The sequence below is a fragment of the Rhyacophila brunnea genome, unplaced genomic scaffold, assembly GCF_057557595.1.
Source record: "Rhyacophila brunnea isolate RB1 unplaced genomic scaffold, BYU_Rbru_1.0 scaffold_15, whole genome shotgun sequence".
NCBI classification, from domain to species: Eukaryota; Metazoa; Arthropoda; class Insecta; order Trichoptera; family Rhyacophilidae; genus Rhyacophila; species Rhyacophila brunnea.
This window is the reverse complement of record NW_028232806.1, coordinates 8,906,443-8,930,545: the sequence shown is the minus strand read 5'-3', so window position 1 is coordinate 8,930,545 and position 24,103 is coordinate 8,906,443. Positions and strand designations below refer to the sequence as shown.

The following is a 24,103-nucleotide window of genomic DNA, read 5'->3' as shown; positions in this document are numbered from 1 at the left end:
ATTTGCTTTGTAGTTTTGTTGTATTTTTTTGTGCAGAATTCTTATTGATCAAAAACATCTTTACAGGTTACAAACTTTACGGGAGTGTGTCTACACTAAACAAACAATGACCTGCACGTGTTTTTCAGTCTTGTTGGACAGCCAGAATACATCTGAGGATGAAGGTATGAGACTGAAATATATAATTTCATTATAGCTCTGTATGAAAGTAAAAAAAGCAGATCGTTTTTGTTGTCAATGGACAGACCTAACTTGCATTGACATTGGCAAAGTCTGTTTTACATACTTTCATATTATTGTTAAAAATGTCATTAGGGTCATTACATAAAAAAACATGATTTGTGGAATGAAATTAAAAATTCAAGATATTTACAATGTGACATGAAACATATAAATATACATTTGAAGAAGTACACTATTTTAAGAATTTATATATCAATGACCTAAACTCACCTCACGCAGGTGGAATATATCTATATTTGAAGCGATTTGATTGATCACAGTTATTACCCTCCCAATTACTCTGCACCTTCCTACATCTCTAATGCCCAAGTGATGATTAAATTTGATTAATCGTTTGTTTAAATAAATAAAACACAATTTTATACATAGTACTCATTCCACTTTGTTAATTATATTTTGTACCGGTTTCGTCCTCTTCAAAGGGAATGTCCCTTCAAGGGAACTGTTGAGTTGAGCAGTCAAATCAATCAAATGCAGTTCCACCATGAATTGACAGCTAACACTATAAAATAGATTAAATTTGAGTTACTGGTACAAGACAATTTTTTTTGGATAATTGCAGGTGTGAAGTGTGTATTTGAGGCAGTCGCGGATTGTGCAGCAGTCCATGGAGACCTCTACCGATGTCTTCGTGCGGTCTTTGGACTCTCCGTTGCAGGGGTCTTAGTCTGTATTTGCTCTGCCATGCTGGCTTATCAACTGCTCAGGTAAATATACATCTTTCATTTATCAATTTCGATGGCTTTGACTGAGGTAGGTAAGATAAGTAACAGCACTATCATCGTAATTCGCAACTCAGTGCCTCGGCTTGAATATGAATATAATTAGCACTGAAAGAAACCTATTGAAAGATCTTTTTTGTAAATTATCTTTTTGCTCAGGATAAGGATTGTAATTTGGTTGTAGACCTTTGAAAAGACAGAAGTTTCCCCAATCTATATGAGATGTAGACCACCTTCATAAGTGTTGTTATAATTTCAGTCATGAGCGAAAGAAGATGTACTGGGAACAGTTGGAGCTGAGATGCAGATCTCTCTACCGACCCGCCGGCGCTGGGCAAACCACTGCTAGACCACATCCTCAGCAGCCACAGGTTATTTCATTATTCAATCTATTCATTCATCCATATGGCAGTAGAGAAAGATAAAGATTACGTCACCAATGAGGGGATTTTAAGATTTTCAGATTTAAGACCTGTGTTCCTAATCCCCCAATTTGGTCATGATTTTTCGATAGAAGACAGCATTAATTTTCTGAGTGAAAATGTGTATTTCAGGCTTGCGGAGAATGTTGTTCACAGTGCAGAGCTGCTGCTGCAGTGTCATGGGATCTTCAGCATCGCTTCTGGGCTTCAGGTGATAAAATTTTCTATTTTAAAACGTTTTTATTAGCTCGTATTCTTATTTGTCCGGTGGTTGTTTATCCAGTACAAATCTTGCAATCGATTTTTAACTAACTTCCCGACTAGCTAGATATTTGAAACTTTTAGAATATATCAGAACACGATGCCAATGCATTCTTTTAATACGTTTAGCCATCTTTAAGTAGAATTGAATTCATTTTCAGTTAATTCTGTTTTCTATGAAAAGTTATTTCGGAAGAAATCCGTAATCCAATCCATTATTATTGGTTACTAAGTGGGTGGTCCTAGCAACTAAATTATCAATATATACGAGGTGCGTTACTATGGAAATCAAAATGACATTTCAGTGTTCTGTATTTGTTTGTTTGTTTTTTATTTACTTCATCTCAAGTACAAGTTTGAGCATATTGAACATAATAATTCGTGTCATAATAACGTGGTACATAAAAAGTTCTTTTTATCTTGTAATTATTATTTGTTAATATGCCTTTAAAATACATCCCAATTTCAAAGAATGCATGTCTCGGAAGGTTATAGGTTTGTCCTCGCTTCTCCATACATTATATTTTGTTTTTTTTGTCGTTTGATCCAGAGCATGGACCCAGTGGAAGCCCATATTTATGAACGAAAATGGTAATTTATTCAGACAACATGACACATAGAAGGTTAACTATAATTAAGTAGGTAATTAATGTATGTAATTTTTGTATGTTTATTTCTGAAGGTCGAGTGGGTAATTTGTATTCACCGAATCCTGGTACCGGTAGAAGGGTCTCTCCTTGGAGCTGGTTTCCATGGCCTAGAAACTCCAACCAAAGGTAAGCAAAAAACATGAAAATTATTTTATTTTAAACTGAATGCATACTTGAAAAGTGTGGTCTCTCAAATAATCTAGCAACTGTTGGACAATGCAGAAAGCATTCTTTTGAAAGATGTTGTCTCAAATCTATTATTTCTATAGAGGGGTCTACAAATCGTCAGTGTTTTGTAAAAAGGGCGAATTTACCAAAATGCTACTTTACAGGAGGATTTTTAACTTTTGACATTTATTTGTTTTTCACAAGTAGATGATTATAAATATCTAACAAGTTTATAATAAAGCTTAGAAAGAATACTGTCATTATTAGGGAATGGGACGACTGGCCTCCGGACAATTGGACGCCGCACTGTCATAGACACGTGTAGACGAGGTATTTTAATCAGTTTCTATCTACTTCTTAGTAGTTTCCAGTTGTCCGGTGCCAAATCGTCCTAGACCCCATTATAATAGGTATTATTGTATAATATTTTAAAAGGCCTAATATGTCACATTTGCTTTTTATTTCGTAATTTTAATTAATTTAATTTTAGTCGATTATCGTTTTAAGTACTTTCCTGTGCTAGTGGGGTACTTTTCGCCAAAATGGTTGATTCACCCTTTTTACAAAACACCGACGATATATGAAACCAAAGCAAAAAAAGTCCCCATGTATAATTCTTTTTGCATAGAAAAATAGTATTTATGATAAACTGGAACAGGGTGTGAAGTATCTCAGATTAAACATAGTTATTGGAAAAAAATCTTAAGAATTATAGTCGATCAAAAGGCTATTAGAGCACTCATCCGAAAAGTGATAGATGTGAGTTTGAGTCTGTTCTCGGTCAAGCCTTTTTTCTGAAGTTTTTTAAAATTACATATTTTCGGTAACAAACATTTTGATTTACTTTAAATGTGAGAAGGCACTGCTTGAAACCGAAGAATACTGGATTCTCACCAACTCAAGCAAAGGCATGTATGATTCATGTCTGAAATTGTCTTTAAATATTCGTACCAATGTCACTTTAACATTTTTTCTGCCGTACCCCATCTGGTATATTTTTGTAAACAAAACAATCCTGTCTGTGCAGATTTACTAGTCTGATAAGTATTTATAGTGATACACAATAAAGGACAAATGTTATGGTTCATGATGCTGTGTATCGTGCGATTAACTTATTTAATGGCACAATAAAGGTTGATTTATTTTTTATTAACTATATAATGTTTGTGGACGTGTTAAATAGGTCCAATTTATAATTGTATATATCGTCGCCCTCAAGGAAGAACTCACCAAATACAGTTTTTGCTCAAAATGAGTTATTTATACAGAAAATCTTGCAATTTTTAACTCTATCTTAGAAAAAATCACCAAAATTCTATCTATACGTTTTATGTTAAAAATTACAAAAACAAAAAATTCACCAACTACATAGAAAAGATATTTGTGTTATGGAAAAAGTCAGGAAAAGGGTTACATGTTTTAAATGTAATGTACATAAACATAAAAATAACCAATCAAACAAAAAAAACCGTTTCCTTCTATGTATTTTCGTTTTCTAATGAGAGCAATTTAAAATTTTCAAAAAGTTTAAAAGTCGATTATCTCAGGATTTTACTTTTGTTGGTTGGTGAGTTCTTTGTTCGTTGAGGGCGACGATATTATCATGTTTCTTTAATATTTACATAAACACATGCTGTCTTTTCTACTTTCTTGTTATATTAGTTGTTATTTGTAATTCAGATATTTTTATAATTTTGTATTTATTATGTATTATGGCGCATTGGCCAATCGCTGTAATGCCGTAATACTCTTTTTCTAAATAAGTAAATAAATAGATAAAGGCGAGAAGAATTAATTCCTAATGAATGTAAATTAACTAAACCAATTGACAAAATTTTGATGTTACGTTACTCTCATTTCAGGGTTGGAGGAAGTTCATCTGGAGACAGTGCTTATGGTTTTGGTGCCAATTCTCCCGGAGGTTATTGGCAATTAGGACCTCCACCTCCATACACACCTCATCACAGGTAATATGTTGTTCAGTATCAGTATTAATTAGTTTTGGACATTTGTAATTGATTTTGAAATTTCGAATATAGGAATTGGGGCCATCAATTGGTATTAGATGACGATGGACAGCCAATGAGATTGTGGAGATAAAGTCGTAGTCGCTTGGAAGTTTCGAGGAGAGGGTTTATTTATCGATACAAGAATAAATATATACAATGATAAAGATGACAGTAATGTTGTAATTGCGGGTACGGATGTACTGATGAGATTGATGTTATCGAGAGATTGATTGTACTGTGAGACTGGACTCGAGTGAATGACGGTCGACTGTGTCGAGTAACCGGACTCGTGATGAGTGACGAGTTATGGATCGTCCTTGCTATTTATACAAATGCAGTCCATACCTTACAAGAGACATTGTCGCAATTAATTAAATCATAATAGACACCATTGATCTAGGTTATGATTGAGGAAATGCTGACATTCCCTTCCACCACTATGGTTTGTTTTGACAAGTTTGTCACACTTGTAATGCTAAGTGGTATGATTGGTATCAGATTGAATGACTAAGCTCTCAGTGGTATATGTAAGCAATGTAGCAATAACAAAATAGAAGACATAATAATTATAAAAGGGCAACAAAACCTGAAAATAATTAAAATTTTAAAGAATATTTTTAGTTTTAGTCCAAAGACTACATCTTCTTGGTCTTATTACTAATGACAGAGAACCATTGATCTTTCAGGACGTTCTGTTGTGATGATTAATTGTGAAATATGTATAACGACAATATTATCATTAAAAATTTACCATACAGACACCTTCATCAAAGAAATGGCGCTGGTGCTCCGAATGAAGCGGGCCGCAGTCCGCCGCATCGCCACACTCTTCTACAGTCACACCTAGCCCACCAGCTGTCGCCACACATGGAAGGTTGTGTCTCCACCCTGCCTGACACTCATCACAGAAGGGTTATCCAACATCACGCTTTGCACTGTGATGCTGTCAGGTATAATTCTATATGTTATCATCTTTGATTGCATTTTCTTAACGGAGGTAGGCAATCTACACACCTTTGTAGGTATTGATCAGTGGCGAGGGGTGGAGGTAGGCTGTTAAGACTCGATATAAATAGTGCACACTATTTCAGTCAGTCATACTTATTTGGTTTCATTGAACTAAGAATACAATTTGCAGATGGTGATGGTTAGTTTTTAAAATTCAATTAGACCCTTCCTAACCAAACCACAATAGCTTAGGTATGCTATGGGCGATCTGCAATAGTGCAGACTTTTTCAGTCATACTTATTAATTGTTTTCGTTGAATTAAGAATACATGTTACAGGTGGTGTTGGTTAGTTTTTTTTTTTAAATTCATTAAGCCCTGCCTGAACTAAACCATCATCGATAATAAATATTCTTTTGCCTATAAAATATTTTTTGACTATTATCTACTTTGGCTTGGATTAGGCAGGGTTTCATTGAATATTAAAAACTAACAAACATTATCTGCATATTCTAGGCTTAATTCAATGAAAACAATGTACATTTCATTGATAAAGTTTAGTGTGCATTATTTATGTTGGATCATACCAGCCTACCCCCTCCACTGGTATTCATTGATCAAATGACAGTAGTTAGTAGTCTAATTTCAATATCTTCATGTCCCCCACTTTTGAAAATCCTCACTCTGTTTAAATGTCCTAGTTATGTATCTCCAGTGATCCTTGCATTCTGCCATCCGTATATTTGCAGGTATTGAGGGCCCCAATGTACCCATGTGGTTTATAAAATTCAATAATTTTTGTGATATATCAGAAATTTAAATATGAAACCAAAATCAAGAAGTATGTATCTCTTCGTTGCAGATGTGAACACGCCACTCGAACGTCATCTTCAAGCCCTTCAAACAGTAATGTAATGATGATGATGATGAACGGATCGCCTTCCCAAATGATGACCCTCATGATGGAAGGAAACACTGGTCACAGCGGCAACAGCCTCGGCCACACTGGCAACATGAACACTGCGGCCCTCGGAGTGGCCGGATTAACCGGAGTCGACGGAAGAAGAGATTCCGAAGCTTCTACTGTGCACCGGGTGGAATGCCATCATCAGAATAATTTGGAGAGTAATAGAGGTAAGATTTTGTCTATTTCTTATTATGTCAAGAATTTATCATATGTGACTCTATAAGGCACATAGTCGTTACTTACTTTGTTCCAACTACATCCGTTATTCGTTTGATATCATATAGGTTGCTCGTGTGTGGGACATGCGTTTGGGCAGAGTTGAATAATACACGAGTTGGTGTTTTATATTGTTTATATTATGGCAAATAATATGGTGTTAAATTATCGCTAAGGTGTAACATGAATCATTTAACTTGATTATTCATTGAAGGACTGGAGCATCCTTATAATCTCTACACAGGAACTAGGTCTCTAGACCAATGTTTCTTAACCTTTTTACATCCGCGGACCACAAAAAAATCAAAAAATGTTTTGCGGACCATCAACATTGGAATAAAATAATAAATATTTATATTTACACTATTTTTGAAACAATTGTCGAAATATAATACAACCCCACTTCAAATGTTGGGTTTCCTCGTAACTATTTTTGAACTGCAGAAAATTTTTGCGGACCACTGGTTAAGAAACTATGCTCTAGACAACTGTCAGGTTCTTATTTCCTCTTCGCCACTGTCTATATCCCAAACATGAGCATAGACATAGACAATGGCGTTGCAGTTATACAGTTGGGTAAAACCTCTACAACTCAACACATTGGCCAATGGGATGGGGTTGGTGGCCAACAACGAATCCTCACAAAAAAAATTAAATACATCTGCACTGTGTCCTTCTATTGCGCTGTATTGGTGTGGAAATCATTATCTAATTTTTATTTATAATGCAAGAGGTGTTATGTACTAATTTTGTATTTTATTTTGAATTTTATAGATAGCTTTGCTGAGGAATTAGAAGACATCCATCAGCATTCTTGCCAAAAACATGGACAGAGATCAGGTAAAAACATGATTAACCACACCATTATTAATGACTGTGCATATAGTAATACCTTGTTTTATGGGTGAGGTACACTTCTAGAAAGTTTAGTACAACGAATCATCTAAATACCTGGATCGAATTACCATAGGGTTGATTCCAATTTAAAAAAAAAAATGAGTTCTCAGTTGAAATTGTATTTATTTTTAATTTCAAATCGTATTTCTATTACAAGAATAAATAATTTCTTCATAGGATCAATTTGAAGTAGATTGTTGATTTATTATTCAAAACGAGACGTGCATATGACAAATCTTACGTACTTGACTATCAACCAAATTCATGGTTGTTGTCACACGTCGTTTATCAAATTTTGTTTGTGTTCACAATTTGTTTATTTGATTCACCATCCCCTAGCTTTAACCCTTGAAAGTGCAAGGTACCATTACAGAATATATTCTAATTTCTGACAAATTATTATTTATATTTTTCCATAGATGCTGAAATCGAGGCCGCCATTATGCAGGGTGAAGAGAATCTCGGATTCCAATGCGAGAAACAAGCACAGCAAAGGTATATAATATATATTATACTTACCATTAAAATCAGATCATTATTGACATTTAACTGTAAAGTGTCCTCTTTTCTTAGTTAATGTTCGCGTCTTACTTAGAGCATATGGACATCACGCAGTGCCTCCGAAAATCCCTATCACTTGCCAGTCGTTTTGTGTCTTCCACTCTGTGGATGGGATTTAGTGGCCTTCCAGAACGCCGGAATTGGGTTGGCTTCAAGAATGGGTGGGTGTCATCCAATATCGCTTCTTCTCTTTGACATGAAAGGCTACATGGTCCATCCTCTTATCTACTGCACATCCAATATCCGCCACAAGCATTTGTTTTATAAACTCAGCATACGGTTGTTTTGAGCCTTCGTAAGCTGATATGACTCTGTACCTGTAATGTTTCTCCTGCCATTCCCATTCGGATAGTGAGCTTGTACCATCTTTTATGATGTGCACCCCTCGGTGACGAAGGGTGGAGGTAGGCTGTTAAGATTCAACATAAATAGTGAACACTAAACTTTGTCAGTCATACTTATTTGTTTTAGTTGAACGAAGACTGCAATTTATAGATGGTGTTGGTTAGTTTTTAAAAATCAATTAAACCCTGCCTAAACCAAACCATAATAGTTTTGGTAACCTGTGGGCGATCTGACAAAAATATTGCACACTTTTTCAGTCATAATTATTTGTTTTCGTTGAATTAAGAATACATAATATTACAGATGGTATTGGTTAGTTTTTTTAAATTCATTAAGCCCTGCCTGACCAAACCATAATCGATATACCTAAATATACCTACTATAATATAAATACGTAAAGTTATGTATGGTTTAATGTAGTAATTATGGAAAAATGAATATTTTTTTAACTATTATCTACTATCGTTTGGATTAGGCAGTGTGTAATTGGATTTTAAAAACTAACCAACACTCTCTACACACTGTAGTCTTAATTCAATGAAAATAGGTACGTTTAACGGACAAAGCTTAGTGTGTATAGTTATGACGGATCTTAACAGCCTACCTCCACTCTTCGCCACTGGCACCCCCAGGTATTTAAAGCTGACAACACACGATGTTCTACCCATCACAAATCATGGAAAATTGTTATCGTGACAGGTGCTATTGCACAAAATGTTGGTTTTCTACATGTTGATTTTCAAACCAACACAATATGAATTATTGTTATAGTACAGCCTGTTAATTGTCTCTTGAATGGCCCCAATACAGTTGAATAATGATTTTTATTTATTTTGTTACAGACAAGCGAGAGGTGGTGAGTCCGAGTTGTATTTTGCAGATGTATCCAGCTGTTGCAACGTCTCTCTGAAGGTAAGCAAAAACTTTTTGTAGGGAGAGGCGGGGCTTGTTGTTACAAAAAAAATTGTAAGATTGTAATCTGGAAGAATAAAAATAGATGGTATAAGTACCTACCTATTGCAAATAAAGAAGATAACAAAGAATTTGTAGTAAAGTGGTAGTGAGTGGAGTTAATTCTTACAGTAACAACCTGCCCACACCTCACTGTAACAACTAGCCCCTTTGACCCAAATAAAATTGAAATTGTTATAATAATAACACGGGAATTGTATTTACTTCGATAAATAATCAAAATATGAGCATAAATATGTAGATCTTTAATAGCATACTTTAAAAAAACTTACCTCTTATAGTTTGGTAACAATCAAACTTCAAATTCGGCCAACAAAAGTTGCTGTGAGACACGAAATTCACTCAAAATGGTTTTATTTCAACTGCATACAATCAATGCAGGCGACCTTTCGTCAGCGACTGCGGACAGGACGTTTACGTCTCCTATGTGACACGTACGCCACAGGACCTTATAGCGGGAGAGTTATCTAGGATGTAACAACATGCCCCCGTAACAACTAGCCCCGCCTCCCCCTATACCAGAATGATTTTACACAACACGATTTTATTCTTATCCTCACAATAAAGATTTTATTTTCTTATTTAATGTTTTTTCAGGCTGTGGATTACTGCGGTGGTGGCTTGGTCGGTACAATAGAAACTCAACCGGATACGTGGTCGGGTTGCGACTCTGACAACAATCAAAACACAAAACCTTTAAAGAACACCTCCAGAAAAAACCACAAGTTTCATCATTCTTCAAACAACGCTGACAGCAAACAAAAGAACTCCATTCCGTCATGCTCCAATGACAAAGCGGATGAGATTAATCTACCGCCTAGAAATCACCGTCGGATAATTTCATCATCGCCTAATGATACTCCAAATAGACTTCAAAATCATTGCGAAGAAGTCTTAAATCAATCACATAGAAATCAAGACGTGGGGATGCTAAGTCCTGGAAATAATCGACATAGGAGTCCAGAATTGCAGTGTAATGGATCTAGAGAATCAAGTTTAGTGATGTGTCACGATGATTCGTCACTGAACGATTCGATGCCTTGCGTTATGTCGCAGGGTTTCATGTGCCGTTCGAATCACGCGCGGTCCAGTCTTCACTTTAGAGACGACGGCCGCGAAGACGGATGTCGTTTCGTCAGCAGATGTCAACATCACTGCATCGACGAAGCCGAAGAAGCTACCAACGGATGTCAGGAGTACTTGAACACTTGTCACCGATTAAATCGTGACGATGACAATAATCGAGAACATCTACAATGTATTAATAATGCTAACAATCAAATTAATACAGTCTGCCAAGGTAATAACCCGAATATGCACGGTTTAGTGCATTGCCAGGATAGAAATAGTATGAGAATTAAATCAAGTCCGAATCGATTAAGTATGCATCGTAAAAACACTGATACTTTTAATTCTGTCGGGTTGCCAGTTGTTAATTCGCAAAACTCACGTAGAAACGATGAGTATATAAATGAGTCTATATTGAATAACAGTATTCCGCAATTCAGGAGGACGAATAATGATATTTTAGAAGACGAAGTACAATTACGACGTATGGCTATTGAAGAGTGTGTTTTAGGAGATGATATATCGAGTTTAGCTCAATATAAACGAGCGAATATCGAAGAGGCTTTAACTTCAGACGGTAATAACATTGTAAATAATTTATTACAATACCGAATGAATAATATGGACGAATCTATATTGACCGATGCTCATTTAATGGGTAGGGACGATGAGATAGATTTTGTCGTTTCACAACTGCGTAGAAAGGCTATTGAAGAATCACTGAACGCTGATCCGAATAATATGTTTGTAAATTCGCCGCAGCGTAATTTTGTGCGGAAAAGTATTATGGACGAAGCCGGAGCGTTGTGTAATGATAAACATTCGCCCAGGCGTAAATTTGACGATGGGAATTCACCGTTAAATCAAAGTAACATGCGTAATTCAAATAACAACAGTGACGTTTCAGGTGATGCGAATAATCTTAGTTTAACACAGTTACGCAGGATTAATATAGAAGATGCCATTTTAAACAGTGATCAGAGTATAACATTAACGTCGCCATTGCGTAGAAAAGCTTTGAATGATTCTAATAATATTAATAATAATGATTTGAATAAGTCAGCTTCGCCGATGTCGCGTAAAGGTATAATAATGAACGATTCGATATTAAGTAATAATGATGAACAAAATTTGTCTATTTCAAGTTTGCAACGTAAATGTTTCGAAGATTCGGCGCTCGGAAATCAAATCGAAACAGGATTGCAACATACAAAAGCTAATATAAACGCGGCGTTAAATGACTTAAATCATTTGGTTCTATCTAATAATACAGATTTATCGAATTTATCTCATTTTAATTCCGAATTCGACGCCGATTTAGGAGTCAATACAGAGGCTGGTAACAGGCGAGGAATTGTCAACCAACCTGAACCCAATATGCAACATTCAAAAAGTCATTTTGATGCGAATACTGTCGGTGTCAGTTCGGAAGGTGGAAATCGACGAGGTATAGTGGATGGTGTCTGCCTGGCGCCTGATCTACGGTACGAGCCGGTGCGGGGGTTCGAAAAGGGCACTGATGAAGTCGACTCATGCGACGTGGTAATGATGGAAGGCGATGGGAACCGGCAAGGCGGCGGGATGCATCTCAGGTGCTGTAGCGATAGCAATACCATGGATTCTGGATGGCAGTCGGGTTCAGAGAAACATGTCACTGATTAGGAATTTGTTAATCGATAATTTTGTGTAATTAATTTTTTTATCACAGGGTTTTATCATGATTCAACTTACGATAATTTAACCATATTAAAATTGCTAAGCAAGAAGGGTGTGAGTGACATTTTTTTGTAAATTAGTTACATCAAAAAAAGTTAGTTCCCGATGAAGTTACAATTATTTTTTGGTAACATTTGGTAATTGAAAAATATTTAGGATTTAAACATTATTTTGTTAATTATTTTACAATAATTGAGTTATTTCTGTTATAGATAACCATATAGAGATTATCTTAGTGTTGTTCTGAAGATGGGTTAATAGTCCGAAATACCTGCCAACATAAATAAATCAATTATCGTAGAATTAAAAAAAAAACCATTATAATGGAGTTCTACTACTGATTCAATAAATAAAAAATATAAGACGAAACCAATAAAATTATCATTTCAAAATGTTTTGTCAAATTGCTAACTGTCACTTATGCTTTTTTGGCTTAGCCCGCCCTGTTTCTTAGATATTGCCCATGATATGTATAACTACGTTTGCGAAAGTAAATACTATGTTATTATGAATGAGATTCGACGGTTCGGGTGGGTAACAAGAAGTAGCGGGAGGGGGGTCAAACGGAACGACCCTATACAACAGGATCATAAATACTATCAGCGATAGCTACCATAATCAATTATACAAATTAGCCTTGACCCGCTTAATTCCTGCACGTGGGTAGAAATGGTATTTGCGCACCTGACTTGGTGACATTGGTGTTTTTACGGTATGTTTTTTTTAATATGACAAGTCATATCTTATTGGAAAACTAATACCTACAAAAGGCTTAGTAGCCTTATTCAAATTAGGTAGGTAGGAAATATATGTAATATTATTTTTGGTTATCGTGCTATAAAATAGTGAACACTTGTTTTTGACAATTGCACAACTAAATTATTCATAAAATTATTTTCAACAATGTTACTATAATCAAATTGACTAAAAGAATAATATTTCAATTGAGGCGTCTAATTCCAAAAAGCGATCAAGTCCACATTTGGTCGAAATCGAGAAAAAAATATGCACGTATTCTTTGTATAATTTTACACAATATGTATTGATCTATAAATTCCAAAACGCGACATAACCCTACGAAAAAAAATATTTTAAGTCTCAATTTATTACAAATAGCACCAAGTCCGTGTTTCATATTATTTAAAGCATGGTTGATTTCGCGCGTGTTTAAGTCAACCAATAAGGGAACGTTCAATATTGAAAAGGGCGTCTCCCATGCTGTAGCATCTGGTAAACTTATGACAGTGCCACGGAAATATGTGCCTTATGCGGGATAAATTAAAAAGTGAAGTACAAGTAGTTCTAAGTCCAATTTTATTTTGCCTATATTTATTACATTTAAGAGTTTATTCGCTGAAACAAATTGCCAATTGGTTCTAATATCGACATAGAATACAACGCGGAAAAAATCTCACGTTAAAACAAATAATTGTAGCTAGAAACATAAAAACGTTGTTTCCCGATAATATTGAATTGTGGACTTATCGCTTTTTGTAATTAGACGCCTCAATTCATATTCTTCTATTTTTTCCATGTCCTGCTTAAAATATTACATTTATGTATGAATATAAGGGACTGGCCATACTGTGCACAATTTCGGAAACGTAAAAATATATAGTTAAACAATCTTGTGGCCAGACCTTTGATGTTTAATATTATATTTATTTATTTTATAAAATATAATAACATACATACTAGATTGCAGTGGTGAAGAATGCAATTCGCAGATGGTGCTGGTTAGTTTTTTAAATTCAACTAAACCCTGCCTAAACTAAACGATAATAGTTCAGTTATGCTATGGGTGGACTTTTTCAGTCATACATAATTGTTTTCGTTGAATTACGAATATATATTACAGATGGTGTCGGTTAGTTTTTATAAATTCATCAAGGCCTGTCTTACCAAACCATAATAGATAAGAAATATTCTTTTATCTATAAAATATCTAAAATTATGTAAGGTAAATGGCTAACAAATACTATCTGCACATTGAAGTCTTATTTCAATGAAAATAAATACGTTTGCCTGACAAAGTTTAGTATGCTCTATTTATGTTGGATCTAGCCTACCTCCACCCCTCGCCACTGCTTGATTATATGTATACAAATATATTTCTTGCCGTTATTAAAAAATATATCAAACCCCCTTGCCAATTTTTTTTGAATATCTGTTACCAGCCATATAATTTATAATAATTATTTGATGTACTTATTTATTTATAACTTTCAAAGAAATCATTTCGATATTCTTCGAAATTTTCTTTTATTTCGCCAAGCTAGCTGCGAGTCTTTATATAATTCAAACGGCTATGACTAATTAAGAGCATACTTCAGTGAAACGGCGAATAATTTTCAACTATAGGTGCGACGAAATTTCGGACTGACTGGCAATCGGAGACTGATAGTCGAGCTGTGAATATGTCAATTTGTTTTGTGATGGCGTCGATGGAATTAATTCTTAAATCGTGTAAAAATGATTAAAAAACGTTACCCATTTACTTGAAAAAGAAAACATGTCAATGAATATATTATTATTATTATTATTACTAAGAACAATAACATAACAATAACATAACATTAAATGGACGCATGTTGAATTTTTATGACAAATTATGTTTTGTTCTGCACGCGTCGTTTTTAGACCATGCCCCAGCTGAAGTATAGCCTTAAAGATTACTTGCCTTTAGTCGGATAAGCGACTCGAATTGTCGTCCCTTGCCTAGTGTTGCTATTATTTGATGTTTACCAATCAAACTCTCTTAAAATACTGTCGAGACCGAGGCTAACGATTTCGTTATTTCACAGTCAAGACAAACGCAAAATAATGCTTTAATAGATATCTAAATGATAATTTTATTATAAAAGCAATGAACAATCACTTATGAGTATTACATAATATTATATTGAGATAATGTAAACATTTCATTGTTGATAGTTACTAGGTGTTATAGAAAATGTATATTTGAGTATTTTTTAAAACAAAGACTTATAGTTATAAATCCATGACAATAGGTATAGGTATAGTGTAGGTTTACAACGTTTTCTATAAGTAGTATTATATACATGTGTATATTTTATTGTTGATACAATGTATAACTCTTAATGAACGATATTCCGGTTCTAGAAAATTTAATTTTAAATTTATTATTCGTTTACAATGTCAATAATTTGAATTATTTTTAAATAATATTTATACAAAATACACTTTGTAACCATTTTAATATGATAATTTATCGTAAATTATATGAAAAATGTTGTCCATTTGCAACACTGTCTTGTGTTTTAACGTGGATCCTCCCCTTTTATATAATTTTTTGTTCAGAATAAACTGTACAACTACCTATTGATGGATTAGCATATGAAGTGGGACATCCTAAACAACATGAGTGACATAAGTTAAGTGAAGGTATAAGTTGCTAAGTCAGTTCTTTCCATTTTTTATTTTTATTTTATTTATTAAGAATGTTGTTTTTGCACTTTAAATTAAAAGTAACTGAACCTGTCAGTAACCTCCATATTATTCTATCATTTTGATATAATTGCAAAAAATCATCAAACGCATTTAGGACTGTAAATAGAATATTTTCTTTTTGCAAACATATTTACAGTTGTAAAAAATTAACAGCAAAATAAAATGTCGTTAACTTAATACAAAATTTAAAAAAATATGTTCAAATTTGAAATGACATTGTGATCATCCTACGGTTTAATTCTTTTTCACTTACAAACTGAGCCGTACTTGGTATTGTATGAATATACATATGATAAAAAAGTATTTAAAGAATCAAAATTAAGAAAAATGTCTAAAAAAGTAAAAATGGAGGTTACCGACTTTGAACACTCGTATCAAAATTCTTTCACTGGTGAAATTTCATTAAAATCAAAAATTACAGAGTGGACAACATTCATCAGTCGATTGATTAACTAAATATTGTAGCTAAAGATGGTTTACAATAATTTATTAGTATATTTCTGATTATATAAGTATTCTTGTATCAAATAATATAATTTATTGTAATCTCTGAATAAAAGTTTATGGATGTATCTGGCTTAGCAACTTGTATCCTCATCAGCTGACTGGGACAGGATAAAACATCTAATATATTTAGAGATGTCTCATCTTTAGATTGTTATAAATATTAATTGTATTACTTCACAATTACAATTATTATTGTATTTTTTAGTAAAGTTGTTTACTGTGAATTGGTGAGTAAGTACCTGTTCAATTTGTATTTTATTAATTTCCCTTGAACCACACTTCATGTTAGTTTCATCTTTTTACTGTAGAACTTTTCAATAAAATTCTGTGTATTTGAGGTAATTTTGATATGAAAAAGTATTAAATAAAATGCTTGTTTATATTATGATATTGTGGTATGATTGTTCTGGAATGACAGGTTAGTAGTTTTAGTTTATACAATTATTATGAAATATCGAAACAAACTTTTTGTAAATGAATTTTAGCAATAAAAACTATGAAACATTTTTATTTCGTTTTATTTCAAGAAAGATTTTCTACAGCTAAGTGCCTAGAATCATGTTGAAATTGACACAAATTCTAGATTTTCCACATTCAATCTCTACAAACATTTGCACGAAGATATTTTGTTAATTGAAATTACCATGAATAATAATTCAATATAGTAATAAATTAGAGCCGGCACTTTCCATAATTGAATTGAAATTGAGATAGTGATCATTCAAAATATTCTGCGGAATGACGAAACCATAGACTAAATTTGTCATTGTGACATGACCATAATCTAATCACAGCTTAAATCACAGAATACGATAACCACTTGTGGATGCGACGACTTCCAGTAACTCGTAGGTGAACACCCTTAGTTATACCTGCAGGCTAGGTGTTTATCGCTAGATTCTCTAGGTATAGGGAATGTACCTGGAAGAGTACTGAATTCAGCGGGTGGGGTTAAAGTAGAAGTCGGTTGCACCTGATAAATTTTGTAACCCGACCCTTTCCTGCCGCCTTAAAAATCAATAAAAAACGGACCCCTTTTCTGTGTAACCAATTTAATCTTAGTGGGCAGCCTATGAAGTTGTATAATTTGAGTTGTTGTATCACAGTAGCTATCGTTAGTTGTTATCTATACAGATACTATGTTAGTAGTTATCTATACAGTAGTTGTTGTATAACTATCACGGTAAATATTCTAAAAATATTTACCTATTAATAATAAGAACCTTTAGAACAGGTAATATTAAGTAAAATATACTATATGTATTTTGCAATTATTTCTGTGGACGCTCCGCATCTATGGTCCGCAAGCCACTGGTAAAGTATGTGTAATTGTTTTATCCCACGAAAGTCCGTTGCCAAAAGCACACGTCAGTGGCGAAGGGTGACTTTTGGAAAGAGGTAAGCTGTGGAGATCTGATAAAAAGAACACGCTTGTCAGGTAGGTAAACTTACGAGAAATAAGAAGATAATACGATATTACTACTAATGAATAGGTACACACTAATGACAACGACACACAAATTTAATGAAACTTCAAAAACTTACTGATGACATAAAATTAAGCGATCAGTTTAAATTAAGTATTTTTTCAAAACATTTATACACCAAAAATCATTAGATAAAAGTTCTTTTTATTTTTAAAAACAGTCTATATATCGTCGCCCTCAAGGAAGAACTCACCAAATACAGTTTTTGCTCAAAATGAGTTATTTATACAGAAAATCTTGCAATTTTTAACTCTATCTTAGAAAAAATCACCAAAATTCTAACTATACGTTTTATGTTAAAAATTACAAAAACAAAAAATTCACCAACTACAAAGAAAAGATATTTGTGTTATGGGAAAAGTCACCAAAGTACTTTAGTGACTTCTTCTTTGCGTATTTTTCCGTATTAGCAACACTTGGTGACACATCTGTCTTGTCAGTTCAGTGTTGTGTATTTTGGCGGTTATTTTCTCTTCTCGGTCGTACTCCCATGGCTGAGGATGGTGATCACCTTTGAATTCCGTCATCCTTAGGCCTACCAAGGCTCTCAGAGCAAAATGAATAGTGCCCCCAGTCAGCTCCTTTATTTGGTCGCTCCAGATCTTCTCTGGAGGCCACCCAAATCCACCATTCTCTCCAGGTTGTCTAGTCTGCGCCGGACAATATGTCCAAAAAACTGCAGAAAGCGTCTCAGAAATATTTTCAAGAGTTGTTCCTTTTGCTGAGGTCAGTAATTCTTATGGTTTAAAAATGAACCTCAAGAAAACAAAACTATTACTAGTATCAAAAATAGTGACACCAGACACAAATACAAATTTTGTCATTAACAACGAACCAATCGAACGTGTGACCCATTATAAATATTTAGGTACATGGGTCAATGAGAAATGGGACCAGTCTCAGGAAATAAAAACTAGAATTGAGATCGCAAGGAGCGCCTTCCTCAAAATGAGACGCCTCCTTAGCAATCGAGATCTTAACTTAGGTCTGAGACTGCGTATGGTACGTTGTTATGTTCTCTCAATTCTTTTCTATGGTCTGGAAGTATGGACGCTAAACCAAGAGATGTCACGGAGACTTGAAGCTTTCGAGATGTGGCTGTATAGGCGCGTCCTCAAAATTCTTGGACTGACCGAGTGACAAATGTTGAAGTTCTCAATCGAATGGGGAAGGACCGAGAAGTTCTACGTAGTATCAAAACCAGGAAACTATAGTACCTCGGCCACATTATGAGAGGACAAAAATACAGCATTCCCCAACTTGTCATTCAAGGAAAGATCAATGGGAAGCGTAGCAGAGGACGGCGCCGCATTTCGTGGCTTAAGAACCTCCGTGATTGGTACGAGTGCAGCTCCACTGAACTGTTCTGGGTAGCAGACGACAAAGATAAGATCGCCTTGATGGTGGCCGACCTCCGCTAGGGGATGGCACATTAAGAAGGAGTTCCTTTTGCAGTCCTGACTGGTTCGTCCTGTGTTCTGTCCAAGAAATACGAAGCATTCGGTGCAAACATCTCGAAGGCATCAACTGCCTTTCGCTCCCTTGCCTTCAGGGTCCATGATTCACCACCGTATAACAATGTGGTGAACACTAATATTTGCACAAGCATAATTTTTGTGGGAATTGAAATTCCCCGATCCTTTCATATTATAGTGGTAAGACGTGTCATCGCATTTTTCACAATCTGTATGCGTCTTCTTATTTCCGCTTCACATCCGCCTTTTCCACGAATGGTCGATCCCAGATATACAAACTCGTCCACTGTTTCTAAGTTTTGGAATAAACTTGCTGTTGGTAGAAGGTTAGCCCGATCGTCAACCATTGACTTTGTCTTATTCCTATTAATAAGGAGGCCGTATTTATGACTCTCTTCCGTAGCAGCTCTGAGAGTTCTCTTTCATCAGCATTTGAGTTGTATTATCTGCAAATCATAAGTTGTTTATTTTCTGGCCACCAATTGTTATTCGGCCTTGCCATTGGATCTAGGGATTTCTGCATTATATGCTCTCCATATTATTGAATAAATGGGGAGATAAAACACATCTTAATTTGACTGTGTATTATTATATTAATACTATCGACCGAAGGTAGGTACTTGATGGAATTTGAATTTAAATTCTAATGGATTTAAGTTTTCTACTACTCAATTTGAGCGGTTTTTTGCGACCCGGGTTTCGCCTTTCGGCAGTATTTATTATTGATAAGGTATAGGGTTTTTTACAAACAATTGAACTGTTCATAATTTATTTGTTATATTTTTTTTATTGTGGTCCTTGACTTAATAGGTAGGTGATAAAAGTTTTTACCTACTTTATTGCATTGATTTGTATATAAGTTAGAGTTAATAGTATTCATTGTCAGTATATTTGCCATTTGGTGAGTGTACACAGTGCCTGAAGATGCCGAAAGGCATAACCCGGGTCGCAAAAAAAGACTCAAATGAAATAGTACAAAACTTAAATCCATTAGAATTAGACAATCTATTTGAGCTAAATGTAAGGCTAGTTGCTATTATTGGAATGAAATGCATGGAAAAGGGGGCAACTCTGAAATTGGTACTGCTTTGATAAAATGGATGGAAAATCTTCCAGCTGAAGTCTAAAAGTCTCACTGTTTTCTGATACACGTGGTGGCGAGAACCGCAACAAAAATATTGCTGCTATATTTTTGTTCAAAGTAATCAAACATCCTAAGATCCATTCATACCATTGAAAACATTTTTTTAGAATCTAGCCATTACTTTATGGAGTGTGATAGCATGCATTCTGCGATATAGCGGGAACAAGTCCGTCTATGGTCTATGGAATGAGTGGTTGGCTGGAAATATTTAGAAATGCGAAAGAAAGAATCAGAGCCATATCGTGTTGAAGAAATGAAGTTCGACGACATGATTGATTTTGAATGGTTGTCAAATCAGATAATAAAAAATCGATTTAAGGATGAAAATGGTCAGACTATAAGAAGATTAAGGGTGTGCGATTCAACCACAAACTACCGGGTATCCAGTTTAGATAATATGGCCAACGGAATAAATATAAGAATTTACAAATATGTGGACATGGCAACTTTTAAGTACCATCAGCCATAAAAAAAGGCATATAATAAAATATTGACCATAAGTGTGGAAAAAAAATAGCCACTGGAAACTTTGCACTTCAAACAATATTCCAGAGGAATACCACGGCTGGTATGCACAACTACCAGTGTCTAGAAATGTTCCTCAGAATGATATTCTGATGAATGAAAACAAATCAGAAGAAGAATAATTGTTAATGTGAATGAGGTCTATGTATAAGACGTATAATATGTAAATGGACAAGATTATTTCAGTTAAATAGAGTATATTATTCTTTTTTGATGTGTTTAATTGATGTGATCATTCAAGATAAAAACTCACCATTTGAATAATGTCATACATTGAATGTGTATGGAAAAACTAGCCACGCTAACTAACTAACTAACCAGCACGAAAAACAGTTTTTCTAGATTTTTTTCTAAGGAAGATTACATGTTTTAAATGTTATGTACATAAACATAAAAATAATCAATCAAACGAAAAAACCGTTTCCTTCTATGTATTTTCGTTTTCTAATGAGAGCAATTTAAAATTTTCAAAAAGTTTAAAAGTCGATTATCTCAGGATTTTACTTTTGTTGGTTGGTGAGTTCTTCCTTGAGGGCGACGATATATTAATATTCGATTAAACACCAGAATTTTTTTTTTCCGGTTTTAGGCTCTGCGATCGGAGCTTACCTTAGTTCAAACAATTCGATAGACTGGGCGTGGCTACGTGACGGAAAGTCCATATGAAAAAAATTGAGAATTATTTGAAACATAATCCGACCTTTATTTACGTCAAGACAGATGGGCGCACTGTGGTATATTTTTAAAACCTTTGCAGATTGTCTGTGTAATACCTACATTCCTACATATACGGCATCTCTCGTTAGCAAAATAAATAATTTTATAGAATATAGTATAATCAAGTGATTAAAAAATATTTTTCTTAAGAAGCTAGGCTTCAAATAATCGCCTAGTATGGAGTCTTCACCACTGGCACACGCAGACCAAGCGGAAATTTATTTTGCAGTACCGGGCTCGGTTTCTCCATTTAAAAGACAGTAGGAGCGATTGGGAATAGTTATATACCCGAAGTTGCGAGGGGATCCGTATTTCAGCCGTCTTAGTAAGTTTATAGTTATAAATGTTTTGACGATTGGCAATAGTGGATGGGTTTAAGAAAAGACAAAATTAAATTAATAAACAATGTTTATTTTCATGTTACTTTGTTCAGTTACATTCTTGCCGTCGGTCAAATCAAAATAATTATAATATTCCTATTCAAAATATTTTCAAAAAATCATGTACATACATCAATAAATTTATTTGTACACACATTATTTTTATTACGCAGCATAATATTCTTAGATATATTTACAACCAAATCACATATTTGCTATTAGAGGAACAAAATAAAATCAATAATAATAATTAGAATTATGTACAAAACAACTGGCTTAGTTTTTTTCATTAATAGTAAACATACAATTAAAAAATTCCCTCCACCACCCGTCTATGCCGTGCAGCCATGTTATTTTTGGCATAAAATACATACAATAATTAACTTAGAGCAGTTGAACTACAAACATTTTGTATTCCAACATTTGATAATGATTCAAGAATGTTTTTAGTACCGTTTGAATTGGTAACTATAGAAAAAATAATATCTTCTGTACTGGCAGCATTGTTTTTAAATAAAATAATAGTGGCGGCCTGCTATTGATTTTGTCACATAGTTATGTACAGCTATTTAATTAATTATAAATGTGTAACGTCATCCGATTTACACAGTAAAATATTAATGAAATTTTTTAATCGAAAAAATTATTTTCAGGTTATAATTTCATTAATTTAATTTAGCTAAATACTGAAATATTGTGAAGTTGGCACTTTGACAGTATTGCAAGACGATCAATGTAGTGAATGCTCATATATCTTTTAAAAAAATAATACTGTTGACAGAAGGTGCTTGATGGAATTAGAATTTAAATTCAAATTAATGTAAGTCTTGTCCAAATCATTTGAATCGTTTTTAGTGTGCCACGTTTTGCCTTTCGGTATCTTCAGGCACAATACAATGCACATTCATATATCATAAAAATACAACTGACACAGAATGTGAATTTAATACTCGCTGCTTATAAACTAAATTTATATTATTATTCATAAGTAAAGAACTTTCCAGTCCCAACACTTATGAACAATATTATATTTTTATGACATTTTTCATGTTTATTTAAACAGTAGGCATTATAATATACTTACAAAACTTTCAACACTTTTTCAATGCCTCATTAATAATGCGCAATACGGTTGGTGGGATTTGATAAGTACAATATTTTCATATTTTTCTATGCATATAATTCTAAAAGCATTTTGTAATAAATAAAGGGTTATCAAAAAAGAGATATATATTTTTAATTTGAAATAAAATAACATGATTGTGTAATGAGCTGTACGGCATATCGCCCAGATCAAGATCATCTAATTCATACCATAAATAATCAGTTATCATGTTTCTGTAGCGTTCTCTATTGACAGTAACTGCATTGCCGTTTTCGTTTAAAAAAAATACGGTCCAATTACACCTCTAGATTATAAACCCACACCAAAATGTTAATTTTTGTGGATGTAAATGTGTTTTAAGATTATTTACGAAGCCATTTAACCAAAAATGAGCATCATCGCTGAAGATGATTTTTTCATGAAATAATAGGTCTATTTCAAGTTGCTCTAAAGTCCAATCAGAAAAATTTCAACGCACCATGTGGTCGTTCGGATTAAGTTCTTTTGTTAACTGTATTTTATACGCTTTCAAATGCAAATCTTTATGAAGAATAAATATTCCATGTAGTGTCATAAGAAAGTCCAAGTTCTCGAGAACGACATGTAATTGATTGGTTGGATTCATAACATCGCAAACATTATCATTTGACTCGAATTTTTCAAGTAAATTACAAATAGTAAGCTCTGTAGGTCGATAACTTTGACCATAAATTTCACCGTATCCAGAAATTTGTACGTAAACAGTTCACCGCAGGACACTTATTCGTGCGCCGCAGTACGGAAACATGAGTTTGTGTAACATTTAATCAAATGATGAGTTCTTCGTTGAACATTTCACCGTGGAGTATATTTGTACGTATGCTACATGTGGCGAATTTTATGAGATGTCTTTACTAGGTTAGGTTAGGGTTAATCTAATTGGAACAGTACTATCGCCACATTTTGTAAGATACGTACAAATGTATTCCACGGTGAAATGTTCAACGAAGAACTCGTCATTTGATAAAATGTTATACGAACTCATGTTTCACGTACTGCGGCGCACGGATAAGTGTCCCACGATGAACTGCATACGTACAACTTACATGTAACCAAATTTCACGTAATAAGTACCCGAAACGTAGCTCA

General features: G+C 34.1%; 3 protein-coding genes across 5 annotated transcripts in view; 2 read left to right on the top strand and 1 right to left on the bottom strand.

Moving 5' to 3' along the window:
* Positions 1-196, top strand: part of LOC147074898 (uncharacterized) — a 35,045-nt gene extending 34,849 nt beyond the window's left edge. The window contains exon 7 of the mRNA XM_085943263.1: positions 67-196. Coding sequence (XP_085799389.1) covers positions 67-196 — 130 coding nt within the window. The remainder of the gene's footprint in view (positions 1-66) is intronic.
* Mgat1 (alpha-1,3-mannosyl-glycoprotein 2-beta-N-acetylglucosaminyltransferase) overlaps positions 1-24,103 on the bottom strand; it is an 82,522-nt gene that overhangs the window by 25,829 nt on the left and 32,590 nt on the right. The window lies entirely within an intron of this gene.
* On the top strand, positions 812-13,237 carry LOC147074897 (uncharacterized). Its single transcript, XM_085943146.1, has 11 exons — positions 812-950; positions 1,225-1,336; positions 1,520-1,598; positions 2,331-2,424; positions 4,329-4,433; positions 5,234-5,425; positions 6,285-6,556; positions 7,380-7,445; positions 7,922-7,997; positions 9,251-9,320; positions 9,978-13,237. The coding sequence occupies exons 1-11, from the start codon at positions 928-930 to the stop codon at positions 12,108-12,110; spliced, it is 3,222 nt and encodes a 1,073-aa protein (XP_085799272.1). The 5' UTR covers positions 812-927; the 3' UTR covers positions 12,111-13,237.

Excerpts from the sequence above, each read along its gene's own strand:
- LOC147074897 (XM_085943146.1), top strand. The coding sequence starts at position 928 with ATGCTGGCTTATCAACTGCTCAG. Across the intron at positions 1,599-2,330 it reads GCATCGCTTCTGGGCTTCAG|GTCGAGTGGGTAATTTGTAT; the intron begins GTGATAAAATTT and ends TTATTTCTGAAG. Across the intron at positions 7,998-9,250 it reads GAGAAACAAGCACAGCAAAG|ACAAGCGAGAGGTGGTGAGT; the intron begins GTATATAATATA and ends ATTTTGTTACAG.